Below are 18,613 nucleotides of genomic sequence, written 5' to 3'. Positions count from 1 at the left end.
CACACTGGGTTGTAACGGATTTGTTCATGATGTTGTGTTTTGTGATTAATAAGCACGGTTTTTAATTATTTTGCGTTGGATCGATGTAGCAAATAAAATCGTTCGTACAGCCCCTCAACCATCAGTTACGTGTTTCACGTGAGCAGTTCAGGTAAAAACGGCATTCAAATTAGCAAAAATGTCAGTTTACTGGATGAAATATATATATATTCCTGATAAAATAAGTTTGTTAGTGCACAGCTATGCTCATGTACGCATGTGAATGAGTGTACGTTTGTGTGTACATGAAAGTACAATCTGCATTGAGGCTTCTTGCTTTGGGAATCCCGGTCTGTGATTGGACACTGCCTTGGCGTTGCCGCTGCTTATTTGCATAAAGTTGAAATTATTCAACTTCAAATTGACGCTCTGCTCCCGCTGCTCCCGCTGCCTCCGCTGTTTTCCTGCCGGGCGCGTTACGCAACGTGCGTGGTGACGTCATTCGCGCTTTCGATTCCAAGGAATGGAAACACTGGGAACCGGTTCTCATCAAGAACCGGTTCTCGATTCTCATCCCTACTTATGATCTAATAACTGTAAGAACTATGTGTGGAGAAGCTCAGGTATTCATACTTCTAATACTTTTTAGCACTGAATTTTTTTTTTATTTATTTATTAATGGAAATTATTCTGAAAAGATAAAACAGACTATTAAGAAAAGGAACCCTCACTTCACTCTGCAAGAAGTTTCATCTACTATCTAAGGATATTACTAAATATTTGTATAAACTATTGTAGTTTTCTTAATCGTTCATGTTGATTTGGTTAAAATATGGTTCAAAGAGATTTATATAGAAAAGACGGTGTTTAAAGACAGCAGATGAGCATAAATGAAGATACATAACTGGAATCTCTCTGCAAACCTTTTATCTCTGTTTCCATTTCTCTTTCCCCCTTTGTCTCCTCTGGTCTTTGTTCCTGCACTTGAACAGACTCTGACCGGCTATTATTCCGGATAACTTATTTAATCAAAAATATGAGATGACATAGTAAAGCCTTTTTCACCACCTTTTCTTTATTGAAGTGTGCACACCGTTTCTATTCTTCTCTGTCTAGTTTCACTTGCAAAATGTTTGAACATCCAATAAGTAACACTGGCCAACATGTCACTCTGTTAGGTTTTAAATAAAGGCAGAACAATCAATACAGTTTGTTTTGGTCTGTCAGCCTCTTGGCAAAATGCTTTAACTTTGCTTCTAATTTTGCGTCTGCCTCTGGTATTATTGTAGAAAGTCTGGTTGTATTTGTAGGTTTATCAAAGTCGACTCGTGTTTTTTCTGTCTGCCAGCTTAATTACGAATTGCCAGATATTGTGAAAAATATCTTCCACGGTGAACTGTCACCTCTTCAGGTTGTAGTAATAAAAGACTTGGCTGTGCAATGGAAAAAAGCGTCCGTGTGTGTGGGTATGTGCATGCAATGTGCTTGTCAATCACTTGATTCATCAGTATGGAGTAGATAATTATTTTGTTCAAATACAAAGCTTTCCTGACTGCTCTCACACATGGGCCCTGAAACACACCATCAGACATGTCTATTAAGTCTCTAATCATTGCTGTCTTTTGCTGATGAATATAAATTAGTGTGTGTGGAAGTCTGTGTGTATATTTTCCCGTGCAGTTTGGGATGTTGGGTCATTTTCATGTGAATTCCATTATCATTGCTTTAGTGCTGGCAGATTACTCTCTGATGTTCTCTTAAATTTACTTGATGCAAGAACTGAAACCAAAGACCAACAAATGCCATGGTCAAAATATGTCAAAGTTCACTCTAATTCTGTGTCAGTACGTTGTTTTGTATTGATGCTCTATTAGTTATAGGTTATGCCAAACATGAATTACCCAAATATCAGTGCTTTATCGCAGTAAAATACAGAGAGGCTCTCCATATCTTTGCAGCTGTTCGTGGCAGCAAGCACTTCACCCTCCACCTGCACTCTGCACTTTAAATGCTTTTCCTAACCTGAGGTCCACTTACAACACGTGAGCACTGTTTGTTGTGACCCAGTTGGGTTAATTTTAATTAAATTACAGTTTTCACTTACTTAAGCTTATTTGGAGAGCAAGGATGTTAATTGTTACTTAGAAAATGGATTAGTAAAGAACCAGTAAATCTGTTTCAGTGATATAAGCAGAGCCAGGCAGGTGATATCATAATCACAGAGCAAATATGCACGAGATATTTGATTATGGTGAGTTGAACTGAGTCATATTCTTTGCTTGTTACAGTACATAAAGGACCATAGATGAGGAACACATGCATCTGTTTCATTTTAACCCATATCACCCCTAATGTTATTTAGTTATGCTTATATGTCAGCAGCACACATGCCTGCTGTGTGCTGCTGACGTCCCCGATCCCCCCAGTCTGGCCTTTCGGCAGAAAGGTCCCCCCCTTATGATCCTGGTCCTGCTCAAGGTTTCTTCTCTCCTAAAGGAGAGTTTTTTTTTGCCACTGTTTGGCTTAAGGCTTTTCTCCCACTAGAGGAGTTCTTACCTGCCATTGTTTATGTAATAATTGCTCGGGGGTCATGTTCTGGGTCCCTGGAAAGCGTCTAGGGAGAAAATATGTTGTATTAGACGCTTTACAAATAAAATTGAATTGAATTGAATTGAAATTTATAAACGTAACTAAGACATGTAAAATGACCAAGTTAGTCTGAATGGCAACGCTCCACCATACCAAAATAAAGTGACAACCAAGTTATTGATGTACAGGACAGTGTTTTAAAACTCGATTGGAAAATGTTTATCAACAGATTTCTGCATGTCCATAATGTATGTTTTTAATAATTCAATCTAGAGATTATTTTTTTTTTTACCTTTATTCAAGTGTAGACAGGAAGGGGGTGGAGAGAGAATGGGGATGACATGCAGCAAAGGTGCACAGGCTGGGATTTGAACCTGCAACCACTGCAGGAGGACTGTAGCCTCAGTATATGAGCCGCTTGCTTAACCCACTGCGCCACCGAGTGGCCCCAGAGATTACTTTTGAAGTAGAACTGTGCGTAAAGATGGATGTTATATCCTGTGTTTGTAGAGTCTATGTGATGGGCCTGATTACAGGAATGTTTTTTTTTCACCTGAAATTGTGCTTTATACCTAGAATATATAATTTTAAATTGAAGCAAATCAACAAAGTTGATTTACTTGAAATTCCATGTTGTTCTGATGATTTCTTAATTACTGAGAGAGTGAAATTAGTGCACTATCAGGGCAAATGATATAACTCAGACACACAGCTCAGTGAGGTTGGTGATGAAGGAGACTGAGCAAATGCATCGGTAAAGGAAAGAGGAAGCATTAATGTCCTGCTGGTAGAATGACTTTGAGCAATGGCTGTCTAAATCACACATTGTCTCAGTATAAGGCTATTTGCTGTACAGCTTTTTGACTGTAATTTGGCAGTCTGACTGTCAGTAATTCACTGTGTGAGATGTGTCCTTGGCTCCTATTCCCTTCATTTTTATATATATAGCTTCACTAAACCACTCCACCACCATATCAAGGTGCACTCACATGTTTCAGTTTTGTGTACTTTAATTATGGCACGGCATGATTTTAGAAACTCCGGTGTGAAACATTATGAAATTAAAGTGCTGCGATGCAAAATGCTCAGAACCCAAAGGCCGCTGCTCTTAGATAGTTTTCTGATTTATCACAAAACACTTTACAATTCATAGAGCTGCCACGGTGCTGTTGCTCAAAAGCAGCATGCAGTTTTTTTTCATTAAGTGTTAAGAGCAGGTCAACGGGACTCAAAGGTCCTTTTAAACGTCAACAAGGGAGTTATTTTACCAGAAAGCTCCAGTTTTTCTTCTTACCATTTAAAGTTAAAAAAAAAAGAAGTGACCTCAGGGAAGGACTGCAATGCAGAGACATGCTCCACATCTGGACTCTCTTAGGGTGCAGCCAACAAGCTCCCATCCTCTAATGACTACTTTTGTTTGGACCATGTGGAAAATCACTTGTTAGACAATTTAAAGTGGAGACACAATAATTAAACTGAAAAGCATTTTCAAATAAACTCAAGATGCAGTGCACTAATTGCAACAAATGGTGCACTCTCAATTGTGTAATTAAAGCGTTTTATTATCGTGCAGATGTAATGACCTTGTTTCACACATCACTTGAGAGGAAAATGCTCTCTTGAGGCCATATCTCAAGAAATTAGGTCATCCTTTCTTTTATCTTTATCTTTGTCACCACTTTTTAACAGATTTGCCAGCGTCTTAATGAGCTGCACCAGCAATGGCTGTCAAACTATAGCTGAAAGTATTGGCGTTTTTTCAGTAGTACCTACTCAGTCCGGCTCAGCTCGCCTTGACTCGGTTTGGTGTTTTTCCACTAGGGCTCTACCCGTGCCGAGTAGATACTTTTCCGTAACTCCTCTGCCGAGGTTCTAAGCAGGCTGAGTCGGGCTGTATCTGACGTCATCACATGACACACCACCGATTGGTCTGGTGGTTGGCCAGTCAAGACGTCTGAGGTTGTGGAGGATGTGGACATCAGATCAAGAGCGACTGTGACGGTGGCTTCTTGTTCATTTTATTCGACAAGCAATGGCAGCGCAAAAAGTCTGTTCCGTGGTCCAACTCTGAGGTGCAGACGTTCCTAAACCTGGTGGCTGAAGAGAGAATTCAACGGGATCTAGATGGAGCGACAAGGAACGAAAATATCTACCAGAAGCTTTATCAGTCCATAGCTGCTCACGACCACCAACGGACTTTTCAGCAGCGCCGAGACAAGCTAAAAAAAAGTCTTGCTGCTTGAACCCCTTTCTCACTCTCATTTTTTAAGTTGATATTGAACGCATGCCACAGTCCAAGCAGCACATATACCATCTCTTTCTTTCTTCGTTTGTGTCTCACACTCAAGCACGTCACAGCAGTGTCGCTCCAACCCCGCCTATTCCTGCTCCGGGTATTGGATTGTAATGGAAAATGTATTATTTTATTTTCAGTTTGCTCTCTCCATTCATTGTCTGTAAGATATGAAGTTCATAAAGTACTTCCATTGTGAACAGAAGTGTTAAGATATAATAAGGTACAGTGACTCATGGCACGTCCAGGTTCACTTAGCAGCTTTGCCACTTGTGTCTGTGTTGCGCCCCTGCATCTCAAGTTCAGAGTTTTTTCCTCTGTGGTTTTGTTTCCTCTCATATTCTAAAGAAATGCAGGTCAGTTAGGCTGTAAATAAGCTATACTATATCAATGTCATTCCTCAAATTACCTGACTGTACAGCATGTTTGTCCTTTTGCTCTTCTTCTCTTCTCTTGTTGGTGTACACAGGGATATCTTTCTTTTTTTTCCTAAAAAAAGGGATATCTTTCTATAAACATGCTTGAAAAGACATATTATGAATTTAAAAAAGAATCAATAAAGAAAGAAAATACTGGATGCTTAAGGTTAGAATGAGAAACACACTTTTTCCTTTTGTTTACCTTAATGTGAGCCCAGAAGTAAACAATAGAAAACGCCAGTATAACAACTGTATAAATTACACTTCTTAAACATTTAAATGCCTAGGAAAAATTCCCAGTGATCTAAATTGGACTGATATGAGCATTTTAATAAATGAATAAACTAGAAAGTTGACCCTTTGGCTAAATATAACTAATGCCTTTGGTTAGTGTACAGCGTGAGGCTGTGAAGCTAGTTAGGCCCTCTTAACTATTTAAATTGATGGTGAGAGGCAGATCTGCAAGCACAGGTCTGGTGTGAATCCTGCTGCTGTTTGACCTTGATTGCACAGCTGCATAGTAGTTTTTTGTCGTTAAAATCGTTGTAGCTGTGAGATGTCGTGTGCTGTTAAGAGGATTTATAACGCTCTCTCGAGCCGACAGAGTGCCTCTAAAATTTTGATTAGTCTGTCAGTGAAATGATCTTAAAAATTACATCCAAAATTTAAAAAAAAAAGATTTTCTTCGTAAAAAAAAAAAAATCATCCACAGTAACTTGACCAGACATGAAGAATTTTCAGCCACTTGTGTTTTCAGTTATTGTTCAGGCTTTTGTACAATTCCCCTTTCAGTCTAAACACATAGGTGTTTTATCTGTGCCCTACACTGATCTCAGCATTATTTCAGCCTCTGCTCAAGTAAGGAATCCAGGATGTGGTCCTCCCAATTATGGCTCGCTCTTTTCTGACACTAGTCTGGCGTGAGATCACAACAGCGAGAGCAAGATCAGAGGATACAACATCTGCTAGAGTGCAGAGTCCTGGTATTGTTTAAAAGACTTTGTTGACAGATACTGACCAACAAAAGTGTTTATTAGAATGTCACACTTGAGCAAAAAACGCATATCCACTGTGAGCTTAGGATCAAAGTCAGAGAAAGACTGTTGTCATTTTCTCTTTGGCTGTGATCGTACCCTTAGGAAACCTTAAAATACACAGAACTGCAGCTTTACTGCCTGATTGAGTGAAGGTACTTCACTGTAGGTTTGGATTACTCAGTGCTCTTAACAATGTTTAAATGGCTTATTGAGCTGCTCTTTGCTACTCTCCTGTTTGCTAATGACCTCATAAGGATAATGCTCCACTTATCCCTCTGAAGCGCATCCACCCTTAAACGGATCCTTTTGTCTTTTTTTTTCTTTCATCTTGAAATTCATGCAAACAAAATTTCTACGTGATGATCTTTATTCAGTTTTTTTAATAATGTTTTGATAACAAAAAAAAGTTAAAATAACGGTAAGTTTAGTTGTCGGTTTGATGAGATCACCCCACACACACACACACACACACACACACACACACACACACACACACACACACACACACACACACACACACACACACACACACACACACACACTTTGTTTTAGAAAATAAGAATAAAAAGTTGTCTAATGTAGTTTGGATGAACTTAATGTGTCCTAAATGGGGCTATTTAGAACAGTTTAGCTTCTTGCTAAAGATCTTTATGTGATTACGCTTCACTTCCTTCCTTCCTTTAGCTCTGCTATACATTCACTCTATCAATCTAAGGACACACACACACACACACACACACACACACACACACACACACACACACACACACTTGCAATAACACAATATAGAATAAGACAGAAAAGACCAATATAGGCAGAGAAACATGGCCAGACGGCGCTCACACATTCAGTAAAACAGGTGTGCTTCAACATTATTCAGCTTCAGTTGGTCAGACAGATATAACTGAGAGTGCCACCTCCTACTCACACACAAATAAACACACTTGGATGCACAGAAAAACCATTGTCTGTTTCTTTATTCATCTCTCTCTTTATAACCTTGAGCTGTTGCTGCAGCACACTATTAACAACAGCTTTATCTCCAAAGGCACAGGAACACATGCATTTATTTAAAGCTGTTTGTTAGTTATCAAAATTCGCATGAAGATGATTTTTAAATGTATTTAGAGGGTGTGGTATAAAATAAAGAGTTGTACTTCAACCTCAGGATGATTTTTGTTATGAACTTGCACTATTCTGTATAACAACCTAAACTACAAAAGAAACATTACAAAAGAGTGCAGGTGCTTTGTGCTTATCACAGCTGCTAGGTGGATGTTAGCTGCTGTAATCCACTGCAGTGACAGAGCAGTACGATGATTGCGGTTGTCTGAATGCATACTGAATCAAATGCAAATAAGCAACAACAATGTATTCATGAGAAGGTTCAATACATTTTCATGATATGTCTGAAAGACAGAGTTCTAACAACATGCATGTCAACTCATTCACAGTTTTTTGCTCAGTACCAGGTTAAATTGACTGTTATGTTTATCGTGACATTTTTCATGATTTTAAATTATGCCAGTGGCCTTTTTAAAAATATCAGCAATATTCCAGTGATGCCTCGGATAGAGTGGAGAACACATCAGAAACTAATATAAAAATGGTTTATGACCACTCCCTGCCATTTGCTGTTAACCAGTAGTTAATACCACACAATATTATTTTGCAATACCTTATTATTTGTTCATAATTTATTACCATTTTACAAAGACTATTTATTGCCAGGGTCTGAGGCATCCACCATACACTGGCACAGTTTTAAAATCTCTAGTTTATTTCAAATTTGCTAGTGCAAGTTACTATTTTTAGGAAAAAACTATAGATATGTTCATATTTTATATTTATGTTTATATTTTAAAACTAAGACTCATCGCATTATATTGTCGACTTTTAAATACTGATCATGCATGAGTATATGTACACGCCGAAACGTGACTACCGCTCACTGCTATACATGACTTCATTACCATTCCTGTCATGATAACTGTTAATTCCTCAGGCCGTTCACTATCCTACAACATTATCTGAACATTTGTAAGCCATTTTTATTTTGACAAAGCACAGCCAACAGCTTAGCACTGCATGGCTGATTCTGGCATGTTGAAATGGTTTTTATACTTCTTATCACCTGCGGTAAGGTTTTTCGTTGCTGCACTGTGGTTTGCTATGTGATGGATTCTTATCCACATTATTACATGTTCATGGTTCATCTTAGACCCCTACAGTAATACACTAGAATCTTGCTTATTAAGACCAGCCCTTTTTCCTTGGAGGATCCCTGAACACAGCAGAAATCTGCCATCATCCATGCTGCCAGGGATATGATTTACGGCTATTAAATAATGGACAAGCTGCAAATAATGGAATATCAGTATTGCGGCATTTTAGAGCACAGCAGATTGATGATCCAGTGCTGCATACATGCCACTACAACCACAAAGGTGCCTGCAAGTCAAGTATTCAACACTCATTTTCTTTCCGTGTTCAACAGCAGAGGCGTGTGATTGCAGGGTGGACGATATGTAGCCGCAAGAGGTGACTTGTAAATGAATAAAAAGGGCAAATGAAAGCAAGAGTGATTAAATGCTGTTCTCTTGTATTTAGTTACTCATAAACAATGGATAATTTTGAGTGACAAAGGGTCACTGTCCAATAAATTGATAAATCTTAGCCACACCTTCAATTAAATGACAGATGACGACGACTGCCAAAATCACCTGCCACTCATATTTACTTATTCCACCAACATTTTTCTCTTGTAGCTACAAAGTAGACATGGCTCAATTTATGTACTTTTTTAAAACAAACAAACAAAAAATATAAATAATTAATTAATATATAAACATGATAGCCTTATTTTCCATTTGATGAATGATTTATTTCGTATTGTGGCAGATCTGGGATCTCCCCCAGTGTCCCAGGCTTTGATTTTACAATCTCTTTAATCACTTTCCACACTTTTCAGCAATTTTATTGTATATTTTAAGGCTGAATGCAATAACAGGATAACATATCATCTGCAGTGATGTTCATGGACATCCGACAACGTCAGAGAAAAACTCATAGCTATTTTTTGACTTTGAGGCCATCCCTGGTTTTCATATCATGACTGATAGAAAGATAATTGAGGGACCAACTTTATTAAATTAAAAAAATATTTGTGTATATATATATATATACATATATATATATATTTTTTTTTTTTTTTTTTTTAATTTAATAAACTTCTAAGTTGGTCCCTAGGGGTGTCAAATTAGCGCGTACATTAATTGCAGGCATATTTAGCGGCAGCCCATTATGTTTGTTTATTGCTTAATTTATTTTTTAATCTCTAACTTTACTTCTTCTGTTTGCGAGTTGCTTTTACTATGACATCTGTGTTTGTGGTGTGGGCTTCTTGTGCTTGAGTTGTGGGTGAAAAACAATGGTCAGTCCCACCTTGAAGTGGACGCTGATTGGCTGTCCCTGTGTGTGGGCGTGGCTAGCTCCGCTGGACAGGTGGGGGCGGGGGTGATGGTGGGGAGTAGCGGAGAAGAGAACATGGAGGAGCATGTGAAAGTTGTCGGTCCAGTGAATGGAGAATTTACATTTCTAAAACTCCCCGACAGCACCCTTAAAGGTAGAGTGATATATGTTCTTTGTTGAAAGGACTTTGCTTACTACCGAAGCAGCTCAAGTTTAGCCACATAAACGCAAACCACCCAGTCGCGAGTGCAACCCAGGCCCCTAGTCTCGCACTCAGCAGGCATGCCGATTTTTCCCAGTGGCCAGCCGCGGTACTGCAACAAAAAATCCCATGGGGCCCAAAAAGCTTTTTTTTCCATAGACCGCAATAGTAAAAGAGAAGCCTCTAAAACTGTTCACAGGACACCTCCAGATGTAATCACTGTTAATTACTAATATTTGTATTCTATATTTTTAAGTCTTGGACTTTATATCCGTCAAAAATGTTTTCTAACGGCCAGAAAAGTCAAAGAAAAGTCTCTTTCTGGGCGTGACGTCACGGCTGTGTCTGTGCACTCCATGGAATATAAAATGGATTATATTAATATATATTATATAATTATATTATATTAATACATTAATAATATACATGTAATAATATGCATTAATTAATATATTATATTAATACTTGTTCTCATTGCCTCGGGGCATGATGGGAGGCCCCAGAGCATCATGGGAGGTGACTCAACTGCGCATGCTCTATGGGCCCCATAACGCGGAAGTAAACCCGGAAGTCAGGAACTTTTTTCGGCGTATGCGACAGGCGAGCAACTTCCATTGAAATGAACCACGGCCATTTTCCTGTCCGATATCCAGGTTAATACAATACACCCATGGTGCAACCGCAGCTAACGTTAGCTGCAACGATGTTGCCACAGCAACACTCTTCCCCAAACTAGACTCGAGTAGAGCACAGCGCGCATGCGCACGACTGCGACCGAGAGGCTGGCGAATGTTCTTGCCAAGTGGATGTAAACAGCTAGGACTGTGATCTGCTCAAGTCTGTTAAAAAAAAATAGATGACTTCATAAAGCTACATTTTTTGTTGTTATATATCAATCTTTTGATCTGCCACAACAATGTAATGAATTTAGTTGAGGACTTTTCTCAGCAATTTTTAGATGAGATTAAAAAAAGAGATTAATTCGATCTAAAATGTTTTAATCACTTGAGAGCACTAATATATATATATATATATATATATATATATATATATATATATATATATATATACATATATATATATATATATATATACATACATATATATATATATACATATATATATATATAAGAGAGAGAGAGAGAGAGAGAATAAAAACAGACAAAAACAAATGAAAAAAGAAAGTACTAAGGAAAAAAGTGAAAGAGAAAAAGATGTTATGTCAACACGTCATTGTGATGATGATCTGGTACAAAATAACTAAATCATGGAAAGGGTTGAAAATTCTTGTACATAATGAAAAATTGGAGAAGGCTTGCATATCCCTTTCCTCCAGTGCATAATATCATTAAACTGTTAAGTGATGGGCAGCACGGTGGCTTAGTGGTTAGCACTGTTGCCTCACAGCAAGAAGGTTCCCGGTTCGACTCCCAGGCCCGGCAGGGGCCTTTCTGTGTGGAGTTTGCATGTTCTCCCCGTGCTTGCGTGGGTTTTCTCCGGGAACTCCGGCTTCCTCCCACAGTCCAAAAACATGCATATTAGGTTAATTGATGACTCTAAATTGCCCGTAGGTGTGAGCGTGAGTGTGATTGTGAGCATGGTTTGTGTGTCTATATGTGGCCCTGTGATGGACTGGTGACCTGTCCAGGGTGTAACCCCTGCCTCTCACCTAAAATAAGCTGGGATAGGCTCCAGCAGACCCCCGTGACCCCGCAAGGGATAAAGCGGGTAAGATAATGAATGAATGAATGTTAAGTGATTCTTGGGGAATTTCAGGGTGTAAAGGGCTAGAGAGCAATCCTAAACTGGACATGCGATCACTGATCCTTCAGACAGGGCTGCCGGCTGCATCAGTACAGCTGGCAGTAAGGACGTGAAGAAAGGGCTGCTTAAACAAACAGGCCTTATGTTAACCTTGTCCTGAGGCAGTGTCTCTGATGTCTAAGAGCTTCTCCTATACTTATGTGATGGCAAGATTAATGTGTAAAAACTGCATATTTTCCAGGGCAGCACATACATTTTTCAGCAGTTTAAAACCAGTTTCTCAAAACATTACAAAGGCCTGACTGAGTAGGAAGAGCGTTCAGGTACTGGACTGACCTTCCTGCTGACTTGTCCTGCTCCCAGCAGAGAATGTGTAGAGGATTTTGAAACAAAGAAATGCTCGGTATCCTCAATGCAAGAATTTCTTTGATGTGAGGCAAAGTGGTAGTAAACGCTTCACTGTCCCTACTGTTTTTTTTTATTTTTTATTTCCTATGCTAAAATGATTTCCCAGTGTCATATCTTAAGAAGTGATGGGGACTTGAGGCTGGTAGCCTTCTCAATATATATATAAATATTTTGTTTCTTAAATTGCCACGTTGACACTGGATGGAATTAATTCATTGTTAAATTGCAATACCTAGCATCATCTGAATTTCAATACTTAAGACGAGGCTGTTTATGAAATTTCCTTTCAATTCTAGGCCTTATAATTTCCCCAGAGATATAATCATAAGAACCTATTACTCCTTGAAATTGTTAGGGCAGAAAAAAAGTGTGATCATGCATGCAGAAACAAATCTCTCAGCAGTTCTCTGTCTTTCTGCCTTTGCTTTTTTTTTCCTGACCTTTCAATATGTATACTGACATTTCTGTTTCTAAGTCTGTTTTCCTATTTTGTTATTCTTTTCTAGGTTATAAAGCTATCATTTGAAGAGTTTGATCTGGAGAGAGGATATGACACACTAACTGTGGGAGATGGCGGGAAGATAGGAGATACTCGGAGGGTACTCTATGTGTAAGCACCAGTTCATATTTTCAGTCCTATCACTGATATTCCACAGTATAAAACAAGCTAATGGTGGCTATCATAGAGACACACAGGGGTAGCACTGTTGAATTAAATGTTACATATACTGGACTGTGTCAATTCTTTGTAGTGTTTTCATGGAACTGTCAAGTGATTATGGTCAAAATCCGAAAATCTATACATATTGCACTGGTGTAAGAGTATGAAGAGATTATAAATTTGATGTATGGGTAATTCTCATGAACACTGTTTTATGTATGTCTCTGTAGACTTACTGGGTCCAGTGTACCTGATCTCATCGTGAGCTTGTCCGGTCAGATGTGGCTACACCTGCAGTCAGACGACACAATCGGCTCTGCAGGGTTCAAGGCGATATATGAAGGTATGCCCTGACTTTCAGTGGTTACAACAATTGGGAATATGTCACATTTCGTGTCTGCAACATTAACTTAAATGTACTGACAAAATGTAGAGTTGCATCCATCCATCCATTCATTCATTTCTTATCTGGGATCCGGTCATGGGGAAGCAGCCAATGCAGAGAAGCTCAGAACTCCTTTTGCCCCAGCCAAAATGCCAGTATGATCTTCCCAGGATGTCCTAGATCTGCCTTGGAGCGTTTTCTTGGTTGGACATGCCTGAAACACCTCCCCAGGGGGGCATCTCGGAAGCATTCTTATCAGATGCCTGAACCACATCACTTGGCTGCTCTTGAAGTGCAAGATCACTGACTCTACCTCTCTCTCCCTCCCTACCGGATGACTGAACTTCTCACCTTATCTCTAAGGGTGAGCCCAGTAACCCTGCTGAGAAAACATTATTTCACCTGCCTGCATTTGTTACCTTGTTCTTATGTTCACTACCCACACTTTGTGACAATAGGTGAGCGTAGAATCGTTTCTTAAACCGCAAACAGAGTCTCACCTTTTGGCTCATGTATTTTCTCACTCCACCAGACCAGTCTGCCCTACAGGAGATGCTGGAACCAACATCCTTACAACCACCTGCTCCACTTTTTCCTTATTACTGATCAAGACCCACTCAACTATTGTCATTACCAATATATTTCCGTTCTGGGGTCACAGGGATCAGATATAGCCTATTCAAGCTCTCTTTGGGTGAAAGGCAGAGCTACACCCTGGGCACACTGAGAAACACCCTGATAAACGTATTCTCTTCTGCTTCATGCTGTACCTCACTCTGAATTCAGACACAGCATTCCCCCCTTTTACATCTAGGAATCGTGGTCTCAGCATTGGAAGCACTGATTCTCACTCCTGATCCTTCACCCTTGGCTGCATACTGCTCCAGTGAGAGCTTGAGATCCCAACTCAATGATGCCAACATGACCACATCAGCTGCAAAAAGCAGAGATGAATTCTTGACGCCAATGAACCGGATCCCTTCTGCCTCTTTGTTGCGCCTAGAATTTTTCTTTTTTTCTTTTTATTTAATTTTTTTGGTGCGAGCTAACCAGTAGGATCAGTGACAATGGGCAGCCCTGATGCATCACATCTCCCACTTAAAATGCATCCACCTTCCTACCAGGAATGCAGATCCAACTCTTCCTATAAGGAATGAATAGCCAGTAGAAGCTTACCCAGTATCCCATACTTCCACAGACCCCTTACAGGATTTCTCATGGCTAGATGGTTTCTCCAGTCGGAGACTTGGACACTGGTGTTTGTCTAACCAGTTGGGCAATCTTCAGTGCTCCCTCCTAAGACCCTCGAGGGGCTTAAATCCTGATCCAAAACTCCACTTTTCTACTGCATAGCAGAAAAGATATATATTAATTATAAATGTATTTCATACAAAATACAAAGCACCAAAAACATTTATGAATACATTAACATGTTTCCTTTTTTTTAGTCATACTCACACAAGCTGAAAAGTAGATGGCGGCAATACATTGAAATTTTTTTTACCTTTTTGTAATGCCTTAGATGCATAAATTAATAATGTTATGGATGTTGAGTTTAAACTGATCCTATCAAACTTCAATTCACCGAGATTCTTCTTTCTTCTTCATATATTTTTTTAATGACCTATACGTTTGTCTTTGACTTTTAGTGACCTGAAATTTATTGGCAGGTTTGTTCAATCAATCAGTCTAAAACTTTATTAAGGACACATATAAGAATAATAGCACAAAAAGTACACACCAATAAAATTAAGTAAAAACAGACATAATCCATAATATTGCATAGTGATTCCACATAGTAGAAAAGAACCTGACCGAACTTAGTGCAGCGTTTGTCAGCCTGTTCATTTAGTTATTCACCCATTTAGTCATTCATTTCAATTAATGGGTCCGGCTGGGCCATGGAAAATATTCCAACTGTCATTCGGGGGAGACGCAGGCTACACGTTGATAGTCCAGCACAGAGACAAACAACCATGCACACTCATCGTCAGCCTATTTAGAATTTAGAATATCCAGAGAAAAGCCATGCGGACATCAGAAGGACAGGCAAACCCCCCTGCAGAAAGAACAGGACCGGACCTTTTCTTGCCGTGAGTGTGCCAGTGTGTCGCCTGGCAAGTCATTTGTGGCCCTAAATCCATTCTATGAATTTAATTGGTTATCCATGTGACATTCAGAAATCATATATCTTTAATGTTTGTAATAGTGATGAAAGTCATTAAACCTACAATCAGACTGACATGCACAATAACTGCAATTAAATATTTCCTCCAACTCTTGGTCATTTTTGTGCATCCAGATATTAGCGAGTTTGTGGATTTCCTCACCAGAATTACTTATTTCAGGCCGTTTCATAACACTTCTGTTGTAGTAAAGTCAAGCCTTTGACTTCGTTATTCCAAAACAAGAACTTAAACTAATGTGACTTTGGTTTTCTTGCTGTATGAACAGCTTTTATGAGATTCACTTCTTAGATGCATGTCTTTAAATTTTCCTTTAGAATTTCTCCAGTATAATTCTCCAGTGTAATTTATCTTGGATTTAAGCTCTTGGCATGCAGTTTCTTTTTCCTTAAAACCATTGCATTCGCACAATCTCTGTTAAGTGTCTTTCAGAAGTTATGGTTCCTTTGTGATCTGACAGATCTTTAAGCATGATGGTCAACCAGTCCTATGGAGGGTAACAGTGGTCCCGAATTTACTCCATTTAAACACAATCTGTCTGATTTATTGATTTATGCTGTCGAAACTCTCTAGAGATGCTTTTATAACCTTTCCAGCCTGATGAGCATCAGCAACTCTGTCTGAGAGCCGGTGCCTTGTTCATTATATGATACGCTTCCACAAAGGTGTTGTTAAGTTCTGTTCGACTGATTGTTAAATAAAACAGGGTGCTGACTCACGCCATATTGTCATCTCATTTCATGGACACGTCAGCCTTTAATTTTACCTTCGAAATGACTGATAATCCTTTTAGATTGACAGAGTTTTACCAGCTAGATTCATAAAGTTTGATCATACTTATCAAAACAATAAATGATCAAGAGTATATGCTGAATATTAGATGATCTTTTTATTATTTTTCACCTCTACTCCATACAGAGTAGAGGTGAGGACGGTGCAGGAGTTTAAATGCTTTGGTTCAACTCAATGGGGAGTGTGGAGAAAGAGAGAGTGCAGGCAGGGTGAAGGGGGGAGAGAAGAGTGTCTGGAGTTGTTTGTGATAGAAGAGTGGCAGCAGGAGCAAAAGCCGAAGGTTTACAAGCCTATAGTGACACTAGACGTTCTCCAAGGCTTGAAGACAGTGGCAACTGACCAAGACAAGGAAAGTAGCGCTGGGGGGGACAGAGTGTGAAGATGTTAAGATTTTCTTTGGTAGTCACAAGGATGAATTGAATTAAGGACAAGCACATCAGAGGAACAGCCAGGGTTAGACCTCTTGAAGACAAAGTATAGAGAGGCTGAATTGAGGGTGGTTTGGGCACATAAAGATAGGAAATGCACTTGTAGAAGGATGCTGGAGATGGAGCTGCCAGGCAGAAGGACGAGACGAAGATCAATGAGTACATTTCTGGATGTGGTGAAAGAGGTTATGCAGTTTGTTGTCATGACACAGGAAGATGGAGAAGACAGTGATCTGCTGTGGTGACTCCTACAAGGGAAAGCGAGAAAAAAGAAAGTATTTTATAGAGATTTATATATGTAGGGTGCATCCTATCCTGTGAGTGGTGCTCCTTAAACTGAACTAAAGTGAATTAGCATGAATATGTGTAAAACTGGCAATTTGATTAATAAGCGTGAGACTGAAACGGACGATAAAATGTTGGAAGGAAGTGACTGAGAAAGTCAAAATGACAAATGGAAGGAGAAGTCATTCTGTAAATGTTCTTGGGAAGACAGTTTACAGAAAAATAAATAAACACAGGAAACAGATAACACCCATAACAAAGGACAAATGCATTATCTATTATGAGAAGATAGCTAAATATTGCAGAAAACCAAAACAGTTGTTTATAGCTCACTGCAGTGGCTTACATACACCACGGTGGAAAACTCTTAGGTATCCCTGATCTTGTCTTATCAAAGTTTATTGATTATACGTGTCAGCTTTTTTATTTCACTTCATTTACTTCATTAAGATGCAAATAAAGAGGAAAACATCCAGTGCTAATATTACAGGTATGCACTAATCTGCTGTCTGATTGTGAGCCAACAGATTAACCATTCTTTTTCAAATCCTATATTGGTATGCCTAGAGGTGATAGGCACAGTTCGTATGTTAAAGAAACTATAAAATTCTATTGGATGCTTTTAAAACTAGGATAAAAAAATGACGTCTGATACTTTTCTCTTCAGAATTTTCCATTCTGACATACTACAGTCATGAAATTAAATGTGGCTAAATATTTGTGCTGTGCAAAAGGCATGATAAAAAAGCAGCTAACTTTCTTCTCCTCTACGTGATTTGCTGCATGATTATCGGCAATCATTCACATTACTTGTATGATCTGTGGGAGAAAAGCAGAATATGCCATTGAACTGTTTAACTGAACTGTAATTTGTTGTTATGCTCTTCAGTAAGCTCTAAAATAAGAAAAGAAAAAAGAATAGAGGAAAACATATATATATATATCCATAATGACTTTAGATTGTAGATATCCATCCTGACACGTGTCATCTGTGACAGCAACGTTTGGGCCATACACAAATGCTTTCACACACGGCTGATGCCTCTGAAAGTCTTGTATTGTTGTGGATTTACTTATAAAAGCGGAGAAAACACACACACACACACACACACACACACACACACACACACACACACACACACACACACACACACACACACACGTGTAACTGACCTTGAGATCTGTTTGCCCAAAGCAGATCTAGGGGCTTGGTGGAGCATGTGTTAGACGATGACAGACATCTGATAGACTGTGCACTTTTAAAATAGAAGACTGCGGGAAAAGCAATGCATAAAAATACTTTCCCATTAGGGGAAGAAGGGACCAAAAGGTAGCCATGGATAGACACAATTGAATAGAAAAAAATAGAAAAAGGATTGCAGGCCAGGTCCTAAGCACTGCTTATGTGACACATATGCCAATAAAACACAGCATATTGGATTTGAAAGCAGGAGTGAAGAAGTATCCCAGTGGTTGAGAAGGACAGAGGGAATTTAAAAGGCAACTGAAATGAGTGCACAGGGAGTATGGGGAATCATATTTGATATACAGTAATGTCACAGACAGCAATCTTGCTATCTTTGATTTTCTCCTGCTCTTCAAGAGTGTGTGGCATACACACGTATTGTGCATGGGCTACTTTTGATTTGCTCCTTTAGCATAAATGTTGCATCATTTTCATACATTTTTTTTATTCTGGTCCAAGGAAGTAGAT

The 18,613-nt window shown here is 39.0% G+C and overlaps 1 protein-coding gene across 1 annotated transcript in view; it reads left to right on the top strand.

Annotated features, from left to right (window-relative positions):
- The window catches only part of LOC133463077 (CUB and sushi domain-containing protein 1-like), a 604,241-nt gene that overhangs the window by 362,886 nt on the left and 222,742 nt on the right, over window positions 1-18,613 (top strand). The window contains exons 11-12 of the mRNA XM_061744534.1: window positions 12,669-12,772; window positions 13,054-13,166. Coding sequence (XP_061600518.1) covers window positions 12,669-12,772; window positions 13,054-13,166 — 217 coding nt within the window. The remainder of the gene's footprint in view (window positions 1-12,668; window positions 12,773-13,053; window positions 13,167-18,613) is intronic.

This window comes from Cololabis saira, chromosome 2 (assembly GCF_033807715.1).
Source record: "Cololabis saira isolate AMF1-May2022 chromosome 2, fColSai1.1, whole genome shotgun sequence".
Taxonomy (NCBI): Eukaryota; Metazoa; Chordata; class Actinopteri; order Beloniformes; family Belonidae; genus Cololabis; species Cololabis saira.
This window is presented reverse-complemented; position numbering and strand designations above follow the sequence as displayed.